Below are 10,621 nucleotides of genomic sequence, written 5' to 3'. Positions count from 1 at the left end.
AAAAAATGAGAACGCATCTATGCAAGCACAAATGCATTTTGTAACACCAAATATACAACTCTACACAGTCTGTGGAAGCAAACTGTTTTGGGCTAATTTTCCATTTTGTGTGGATTCTGTGAACCTCACAGTCTGATATCCTCAACCTTGTTAGGGCTTGGCTCTGTGGGCCCAAGAGGATTTGTTCAACTGGAATAAACATACACAAGAAAAAAATGTAGCTATTGAGTGTCCCTTAAGCAATTCCAAAGGTTGGCCTTTTACTTCTTTTTACCTTCTTTTTGCTTCCAAGGACCCCATGGGGGACTGGAGAGAGAAAACAGACTATCTGGGAAATTTCAAGCTCTTGATAATAAAAATGGTAATAAAATCTTGGCCGGCTCCTGATGCTTCGCAGAGGGAATGTTTATGGTGGATGGGGTTCCTCCACACCCTCGCAGCTGGTTTGTGCGGGTTTCCAGTCCCGCGGAGCAGCGAGGGTTCCACCTCTGTGTGCGAGGGCGAGGGCAGCTCCGATGCCCACACCCTTAAATAGCGGGTGAGAGGCCCAGGGTCCCGCGCCCCTCGGTTTGATTCCCAAACCGGACGCCTCATCCCACGCCCCAAACGGAACCGATCACACACTGTCGTTTTTCATGTTCTTCCCGGGTGCGGTTTTCCCCGGGGAAGGTAAACAGTTTCATGACCTGGACGGAACTTAGGAGTCAGCCCCTCTGACTCCGTACAAAGACGCGCTTCTCCACTGGACTTCTCTGGGTGCCGAGAAGCGGTCCAAGAGGGTGCGACTGCGACAAATTCCCTTTGCTTCCCGGCCCTAGGGGTTGGCCTCGAGGACAAGGGGCCCCTGGGACCCCGGCACACACCCTGGCCCTGCCAGCCGGGTAGGGGGCACGCGCCGCCGCGGGGTTCCCCCTTTGCGCTGAGGTCACCTCCTGCAGCGCAGCTGCCTCCAGACCTAGCGGGCCCTGGGGTCCCGGGGGCGGGGCTCGCGGGGACCGGACGGGAGGGAGGGGGCGCCCCGGGAGGTCTCGGGGAGCGGAGGCGGAGAAGAAGGGGCAGCTCTGGGCAGCGCCGGTCGGGGGCTTTCACCTCGCCTGGGGTAAAAGCGGGGCCGCTTCCGCAACCCCTGCCTTAGAAAACTTTTAACAAGAACCAGATGTGGCGGCTGCTGTCGAACTTTCTCAGAGCCGGTGATTGGTCCCCGTGTAAGGCCTCAGCCAATCAGCGTGCGGAGAGGGCGGGGAGGCCCGCCCCCCCGGAGCCCGCGGGGAACCAGGTTGGAGCTGGCGCTGCGCCGCCAGTGGGCTCGCGGGCCGGGACCGTGCGGCGGGGCAGCCCAGGCCGAGCGAGCATGCCGGGGGACCGGGCGGCCGGGCTGCGGGCGCTGCTGGCGCCACCGCCGCCGCCACTGCTGCTGCTGCTGCTGCTGTCCCGGGCCGCGGCGCTGGACCCCAGCGGGCTCTTCCCCTACGGGCAGTTTCGGGGGGACCAGCTCCTGAAGGAAGGCGACGACGAAAGCTCAGCCGCGGTGAAGCTGGCGAGCCCCCTGCGCTTCTACGAAGCTCAGTTCAACTACCTCTACGTAAGTTCGGCCCCCTCTGGGCGCGGGACGCGGCAGGTTTCTCGCAGCTCCTTCCCAGGGGTCCATGCAGAGTGGGTCTCACCGAACCCTGTCTTCCGAGGGGAGGAAATCGTGCGCACGCTTTGCTGTCCCCGAGCGCCCCTGGGGTGGGACCAGGCTTTGCGGCGATGCTGCTGCCGCACCCGCCGCTTTCCTTACCTCCAGTGGGAGAGCTAGAACTGTGCGCGGCTACGGGACCGAGCGGGCAGGAAAGAAGGTAGCATTGCTAGGGCCGCCGGTGGGGCTTCCAGGGAGGGCGGCGAGAAGGCTGTGCACGTCTGCAGAGCTGGGGTGCTCCCTCCTCGGACTTGGAGGTTTTCTCCAGGGCTGTGCGCGAAGTAAGGAACAAGTTTTAGGGCTCCTGGACCTATTGCGTCGGGTTGTAGGGTACGAGTGGGCGGGTGGGACTCGGGCTGGAGTTGCTCTGAACCAGGAGTTGGCCTCCCAGGCTTTGGGGAAGGTGGGGGGGGGGGGAGCTTCACGCCTGGGCGGTTCCCTCCCCTCCCTGAGGAGCAGGGTGGACGTGCACGTCTGGATCTGTGGTGGCCGCCCTTGGGCTTCTTGCAGATCCAGCGACCGCCACCTTTTGTCCCCCTCCTCTCCCAGGTGGGCACCAACGGCATCATCTCCACCCAAGACTTCCCCAGGGAGACCCAGTATGTGGACGATGGTTTCCCCACGGACTTCCCGGCCATTGCTCCCTTTCTGGCCGACATCGACACGAGCCAGGGCAGAGGCAGGATCCTGTACCGCGAGGACACGAGTCCCGAGGTGCTGGACCTGGCGGCCCGCTACGTGCGCACCAGCTTCCCGCGCACCGCCTCGGAGTTCACCCCCACCCACGCCTTCTTGGCCACCTGGGAGCAGGTGGGCGCCTACCAGGAGCCCAGGCTCGGGATGCCGCCCTCCGGAGAGGTAAGTGACCAGGGGTGCTTGGCTGCTGAGCCAGTGGAGGGATGGGCTTGAATTCTGGGCTGGAACCCAGGGAGCGACTTAGAGTCTTTTCCGAGTCTGCTCTTGAGCTGAAGCTGATGTATCCTTTGGTGGCACCAGGGCTGAAGTGGCTTGGATGTAAGGTCTTCAGGCTTCCGTTGAAGATCTGAGGGGTGGTCCCTTCTAGCAGGAGAATGTGCTTAGGGGGTGAGAGGGCCCCAGTGCAGATGCTGACGGCCCTCAGAGCACAAGGCAGTTTACTGTTGGGTTGTTTATTTTAAGAATCACCTCTAAGTATACAAGAATTATTTCTAATTATATGTTCATTGAAAGAAAAACATAAGCAAATACAGGCCGTTTGAAAAAGAACAACCTCTCATTTTCCTACCACTCAAAGATAACCACTGTTAAACATTTTTTCTGTTTATTCCAGAAGTTCCCCCCCCCCCCCTCTATCAATTTCTATATTTATCTGTCATTTTCTATTAACAATGATGGGCTCACAGTGCACATACTGTTTTGGAGCCCACTTTCCCCTCACTAAGCAGTATATTGTGAATATGTTTCAGTGTCAGTAAACCTAATCCTACAACATTATTTATAAAGTCGGCATAATATTCCACCCACTGGATTTACCACAGTGGTCATTAAGGTTATTTCCAATTTTTTTTTTATCATTATAACTAATTCTGTGAAGCACTTTTTTAAAGCTAAATCTTTGCACACGTCTTTAGTTGACATTTTAGGGTTTGGAATTGGTGGGCCAGAGGGGATGAACTTTCTATAAGGTTATTGATAGCTTTTGCCAACTTGCCCTCGAGGTTCCCATGCCCCCTGGTTTACAGGAGACTGTCCTCAGTTTGTTTTATAGTCTCCACCTGAGCAGCAACCCAAGCTCCCAGTCTTTAGGCTTGGCAGCAACCAAATGGACATCAGGTGGGGTCAGGGTGGCTTGGCAAATGGTAAACTGCCTCATTCCTGGAATAGGTAGGGACTTCCTCCCATGAAATTAGACCTGAATCAGAAGTGTTATACTCCAAGCGCTTACAATTTATCTCTATTTTAACTCATCAAAGTGTTTCTTAGCTACAGAAAGATGGTACACCTCTTCCCTGAGAGATTAAGTAGCTTGCCCACTCTCACTGAGTATTTCAAGATGGTGGCCATTTTTATGAGTTCTGTAAGAGAAGTATTTACTATAAAGACTGTACTAAGCAAAGAAAATTTAGAAGTAAAAATTGTTCAAATTTATGATTTTTTGGCCACTCATTTATTTTTTATTTTTTATTTTTTGGTCAGGCAACAGCTAGTTTTGTTTATTGAATACTTTTTAAACAATACATGGTTTGACATTTTAATTATTCAGTTCATCAGAATACATTGAATTTGAACAGATATATTGAGCACCTCTTTTGTGTAGGACATTGGGCTAGGTCAGTGATGGGCAACCTTTTGAGCTTGGTGTTTCAAACTTTGCCAAAAAACTGAGCATAACTTGGGTAGTGTGTCCCTTTGAGGAAAAAACATTATTTCACGATATTTATAGTTTAAATAACATAAATGTTTCATCCTCGGCATGCGGCCGCCTCAGCGGCCGCGTGTCATCAGAAATGGCACTGACACGCGTGTCAGAGGTTCGCCATCACTGGGCTAGGTAAAGAGTTGGAGAAAGTAAGGTATGGCCCCCACCATTATGTTGCATCCATTCATTCATTCATTTTTGTTTATAAGTTTAAAAACATTTAGAATTAAGTATAACATACTTACAATAAAACATTTAGAAAAGAAAATAAACATTAGTTATAATTTCACTTACCAGAGGTCACCACTGCTAATAGTTTATTTTCTTCCAGTCTTTTTTTCTAAACATATATATGGCATATTTATATATGTGTGTGTAATTTACATTTAAGCGTAGTTGAGATTTATTCATCCAACAGACCTTTTTTGCATACTTACTGTATGTCAGGACTGACATAGACATCATGAAAGGACATAGTCTTTACTCCCAAGAATCTCGTAATTTAGTGGGAATATTCATTATTATTCAATATGATAAGTGTAGTAGCATTTTTACTTATGGAAACTAACTCTACCCCTCTCTGGTTAGGAGACACTATCAGAGAAGTGTTCAGTGAATCAGTAGCTTTGAGTCTGAGTTGAGCAGAGTGGAACATTCCCAAAAGGATAGTCTATGACATATCACCCATGTGCTGTAGAGTAGAATGTGTTTGGGGCATTATGTGTGTTATATTATCACTGAAGAGGAAGGGGGTGGGACAGGAGGCCAGAAAGACCATGAGGTGGGAATTAGCAGATAATGTGCTGAGAGCTTGGACTTGGTTCTTTGGCGATAGGCAACCTTTGAAGGATTTAAAGCAGGGGATTGATAGTTTTTGTTAAGAGAACTCTTTCTGACTTCATTGAGGTGAGGGCACAAAGGAAAGATTGACTACTTAGACACTTACAATATAGGTTGTTTGTATAAGTTATCTAGTTCCTTCTGATAACAATATTTTTATCATACTGTCTTCCCACAACAATCCTACAAGATAAATACCACATGACTTATCGTTTGCATTTCACAGATAATGGAAAATAGAAGTTAAAGCTATTGTCCAGACTTGTGCTCTTAGTGAGGCAAAGGTAGGTTTAGAATACAGATTTCTTGGTTCTTAGGTTTTTTTGTTGCTTTTACCCCGACATTTTTTTGACGCAAGACCCATTATCTTGGCACAGGTGATGAAGGTAGACACAATAGTTGTGCCTTTTCCTAAGACTCCCAATAAATAAGGCTGGAGCTTTATTGTCTTGATGTGATCTTAGTACCAGAAGAGTCCTAGGAACCATAATGCATTCAAAGGAAAAATGAGCTTGGAATGAAATCTGCTACCAAGGACACTATTGATACAAATTAGTATTCCAACACTCTGGAGAGATTCAGCTGTATCTGCCTTACTTTTCACCACGGAATAGAAAGACTAGCTTGAGTGAGATGAATAGGGGAGATGAAATCACACTACAGCTTTAAGTTCCAATTTTGTCAGTCCCTTATTGGAAATAGAAAATTAAAATACAGACAGCGTGACTTTGTTAATTATTTTTCTCAATTTCTTCCGTAGAGTGGGAATAATGCTTCTCTTACCCATCTTTCCGGGTGATGTAAAGACATTGACAATAAAGATAAAACCATTTTGAAAGAAAAAGTGATCGTGAAATGCTATCCAGTGATCTCAGAAACAATGACTCAGTCTCAGCCTTAGTTTCCTAAGCTGTGAAATGGAGTAGCAATGCCTGCCTTACAGGATGCTGTGAGAATGAACTAAAGTGACATTTTTATGTAGCCACTGCCATCCCTTAGACCCATCTGGTGTGGATGCTCACCCAATCTGTGTTCCCCTTTATTGGCTTGATGGGACCAGGTTCTGGTTCTTTTATTTCTCGATCTTGCAAGGATGCTATGATGCAAGTCCTTTACATAAGGACTCTTTAAATACAAGGCTTTCCAAATTGCAGTTTCCATCCAGGCTTTTTTTTTTGGGTGGGGAGTGCGGGAAGATTTGTAGATTCCATCTCTCTTTCACTTTTCTAATGAAAATCCATCTTTGGACATTGCCATATGCTGAGTTGGCTTCAGAGTTTGTTTCATTTAGAAAGGAGATAAGGATTCTGTTTAGAGAAAGCATGTTTTTTTTTTTTTTTCAATTACCCATGTTGAAGGTTGTTCTGAATACTTTAAAGAGCTCTGTGACTTGAGTTCTTGTTTTAATAGTTCTTTGGAGGTAGATTTTGGCAAGTCATCTACTTTGCGTGAAGGATTTCTTAAACCCTGGCATATTAACCTTATGTTGCAAAGTTACCTGAAATTTGAAGATATCAGAGGAATGGCATCTTTACTACTTAAACAATGTCAGTTGTTGCCCGTTCTCTCCGTGGATATTCATGGAGGGTGTGACAGGATGTTGTAGCTGATACTGCAGGGATATCAAGATGTAACTGCATCTAAAAATATGAACAAATAGTGTTTATCAACTCAGTTCATCTGAGATTCCTTGAGCTGTCATAGGTACTTCACGGAGCAAAGAAGTCACGGTATTGACATCAAAGAACTTATTGATGGAAAGAGGGCTAGTGTTTACTTTAGCTGCATTTTTTGGGGGAAGGGGAGTGTTGCTTTGCTGTGGTTGGAGGGATGGGGGTTACACAGAACTGGTTACACAGATCTGTGTGGTACAGGGAATGTTTTGTTGGTCTGGATTTTAAGTTGGGCTGAAAGAATGGATCTTGAGAACGAGGCAGCAGGAGAGATTGTTCTGAGCTAGGGTGTGGGAGAAGGCTGGGGAGCTGAGGCTGGAGAAATGGGTGAAGGAGTCATGGGGCAGTAACATAAGATGAGCAGAAAGGTGCCCATCGGAGGCCCCTGTGGGGCCTGAGGTATGTTGACTTGTTTCAAAGGATGATGGCCATTGATGGAGGGCACTGGATCCACAGAGAAAATTCGAGGTAAAAGCAGGACGTTGTTGCTGCTTTTTGACTTCTGGAGCTGACGTCCAGAAGAGGGGAGGTTTGCAGTCGATCTGAAAGAGTTTAACCTGAGGCTGAGGCATAGCTGTGAGGACATACAGAATGAGACAGATAAGGGAATTGATTAAAGAAATGCTGACCTTCTGCTAAAGACTAAAGGTCAGGAAGGGATATGAGTGCACTGAGCATTTACCTTTGGATTTGGGGCAGGCTCTGTAGGATTTAGGCAGAAAATGAATGGGTGGAAATCATGCATGTGACCGTTTAGGTAGTGGGCGATGGAGAATTATGCCAAGGCATGGCATTTAGTGCTGACACCAAACTCTGGAGGCCAGAAGTCAGAGATGCTGCACTGTGGAAAGCATGTGACCCTCAGGAAGAGAGAAAACTACGACCCCTTTAAGAGTCACCCTATAGTGACTAATTTTCATTGTTATTTTTGTAAGCCACTATAGGCCAGTCCCTCTGGGGTAAGGTTGGCACTGTTCTGATTTTTTGCCAGATGACAAATTAGTTAAATGAATTAGATGGGTATGTTTGATGTCCATCAGCTTGGCTCTGCGAGTGTCCAGGCAATATTGACGGGTGACATCCTATACCTGCAGAGGACAGCCGGACTCCTGCCTGCCTTCTGCTGAGGACTCTGGCTTTTCTCTCTTTCTGATAACAGGACGACAGAAGCCTTGCAGCTCCACAGCCACTGGCCCTGATCCCGTCCGTGCTGCTCCTCTGCCCGGGGAGGCCCCTCTCTCCTCTCTGGGATCCGGGGGGAGTTGGGAACCTGTGACCCTTTGGTGGGGTTTGGCAGCCCATCTGAGGGTTTCCCTTCAGAGCCAGAGCGCGTGGGGTTCTTGCGAAGGCTTGTCTCTAGGAATGTGAAGACCTTTCCGGTCTGGAAGCCGGTCAGCGAGTGCGTTGGGAGGAGGAGCAGCCCTCAGGACTTGTGAAAGCCACTCTTTAGCAATGAGATGTAGAATTTTCTGGAACTGAGCCGAGAACTTAAAACGTGATCATTTGGTGTGTGGGTGGTTTTAAGGAGCCAAACTTTTGGGGTGTACTTTGGGACCCTAAATTCTATTTTAAAATTCTTCTTTTATTTGCCTCGGTGGAGACACGGAGATTAAATGCTTGCCACCTGTAATAAGTGCTTGTCTCGGGGGACGGCGGGTAAAAGACATTGAGTGAACGTTCCTTGAATTTGTTGATTGGCTGAAAGAATGAATAAAGTAAAGTGCTAAATGCCCAGGCCCCACAGTAAAAAGTCACACCCTCCTCTTCCCAGCTCTGTGTCCTTTCCCCCTCCCCCCACCTCCCATCCCCTTCAATTCCTTCACAATCTGTAGACCCTCCTTATCTCGTAGAATGTCTCTAAACTTAGAACCAGGATTTCTTCCTATCTAAGGTTTATTGTGGGCCATCAATGCCAGGAGCGTTGAAAGCTTAGCTTTTGGAAACCGGTTCTTTCTCCTTCCTGGAGTCCTTTTCTTTTCCTAGTTGAGCTTTATTTATTCTGACTATAGTAAAACTCGCAAGTTCCTGGACCCACATTAATTGATGACGTAGTATATATATTACATGATGTATAGACATGATGCAGAAGCTCTTGGTTTATATTTGGCAGAAGCTCTGGCTTCCCAGCTTTGAGAAATTCTAGAAAACATCTCTTGCCTTTTGTTTTTGGAAAACACATAAAATAATCAACAACTACAATAGCAAATATACCAGCCCCCCTCCCCTAAACTCTTTTTGTAAAATATATTTTTTTATTGATTTCAGAGAAGAAGGGAGAGAGAGAGAGAGAAACATCAATGAGAGAGAGTCATTGATCGCTTGCCTCCTGCATGCCCCACACTGGGGATCAAGCCCGCAACCCAGGCAAAATGAGGCGAATGCGAACTAGAAACACTCGCAAAGGTGTCACGGAGGGTCAGAGGACAGACATCGATCTACACGGAATCACAGCACACCCCAAGGGGCAGCACCAGAGGGTTAGGAGGTTTTCAGTCCAGGGAAACGTGAGCACACGCACGGGACAAAGGGGGAATGTTCAATAGTCTGATGGAGATACAGCAGATCTGAACCCGGAGGAGAGTTCACCTGGGCAGGGTGCACCTCACCTGGAATGGCATCCTGAAGGGCAGTTAGGGTGGCCTAGTCATACAGGACCTGGACTCTGAGCGGGTCGGCCTGCCACCACGCGCTAGCTACCTGACCTTAGGCAGATTTATTAGCCTCTATGTCTCTGTTTCCTCATCTATACCTCTGGTGGGGGTGTGGAGAGATGGATGGAAGAGAAAAGAGAGTGAGGCAATAGTAAGGAGGTCTTTTTTTTTTTTTTTTTACAGAGAAGAAGGGAGAGGGACAGAGAGTTAGAAACACCGATGAGAGAGAAACATCAATTAACTGCCTCCTGCACACCCCCTACTGGGGATGTGCCCGCAACCAATGAACATCCGGAATCGAACCTGGGACCCTTCAGTCCGCAGCTCAATCCACTGAGCCAAACCAGTTAGGGCTTTATTGATTTTTTTACAGAGAGGAAGGGAGAGGGATAGAGAGCTAGAAACATCGATGAGAGAGAAACATCGACCAGCTGCCTCCTGCACAGTCCCCACCAGGGATGTGCCCGCAACCAAGGTACATGCCCTTAACCGGAATCGAACCTGGGACCTTTCAGTCCGCAGACCGACGCTCTATCCACTGAGCCAAACCGGTTTCGGCGTAAGGAGGTCTTTTGATGAGCCAGTGCCTAACACCATGCCTGCCCACATGGGCATTCAATAAATAGGTGAATGAATGAATGAATGAATGATCCAGATGAGTGCCCAGGGCAGGAAACTAGGGCAGTGGGAATGAACAAGGTAAGTTTGCTACTTGCTCTCAGCTCTGAAAGAGGTTTAAAATTGAGCATTTATAACTTAAAAGGTATTATGTTTTTAACCAGTTTTTTTGTACCTATACATATTTCAACTATTAATCTGAATTGATAAAATGCGATTATATATGACATAGCTTATTAAATTATATTGTCACTTGAAGAGGAAATTTAAAAGAATAGTATGTATAAAAACATTTCAGAGAAATCCTAATGAGGGTGGAAACCCTTTGTACTTGATGATGCTTTGCTTGCATTGTCTTTTTGTTTGTTTGTTTTATTAAGAATATTTCCTTTTCTTTTTCTCCCCACAGCTGAATACTTTCCAGGCAGTTTTGGCATACGATGAGTCCGATACCTACGCCTTCTTTCTTTATCCTGTCAATGGCCTTCATTTCTTTGGAACGCGCCCCAAAGAGTCCTACAACGTCCAGCTCGAGCTTCCGGCCCGGGTGGGCTTCTGCCGAGGGGAGATCGATGACCTGAAGAGAGAGGGACCATATTTTAGCTTGACTAGCACTGAACAATCTGTGAAAAATCTCTACCAGTAAGTGCCCTAGGGCTTAAGCCCTCCCCTGTTGGAATGGAGGGACCCTTTGGAGCTCCCCAAACCCAAGTGGTCATAAGACCATTAAATAATATCTTGGTGGTTTCTAAGTAAGGCATCT

General features: G+C 47.5%; 1 protein-coding gene across 1 annotated transcript in view; it reads left to right on the top strand.

Moving 5' to 3' along the window:
* Positions 1-1,283: 1,283 nt before the first annotated feature.
* Positions 1,284-10,621, top strand: part of NID2 (nidogen 2) — a 59,719-nt gene continuing 50,381 nt past the window's right edge. The window contains exons 1-3 of the mRNA XM_079768446.1: positions 1,284-1,582; positions 2,228-2,536; positions 10,268-10,500. Coding sequence (XP_079624572.1) covers positions 1,352-1,582; positions 2,228-2,536; positions 10,268-10,500 — 773 coding nt within the window. The 5' untranslated portion in view covers positions 1,284-1,351. The remainder of the gene's footprint in view (positions 1,583-2,227; positions 2,537-10,267; positions 10,501-10,621) is intronic.

This window comes from Cnephaeus nilssonii (assembly GCF_951640355.1).
Source record: "Cnephaeus nilssonii genome assembly, chromosome: 4".
Classification (NCBI taxonomy): domain Eukaryota; kingdom Metazoa; phylum Chordata; class Mammalia; order Chiroptera; family Vespertilionidae; genus Cnephaeus; species Cnephaeus nilssonii.
Note: the sequence above shows the minus strand (reverse complement) of the source record. Positions and strands in the feature narration are given on the sequence as shown.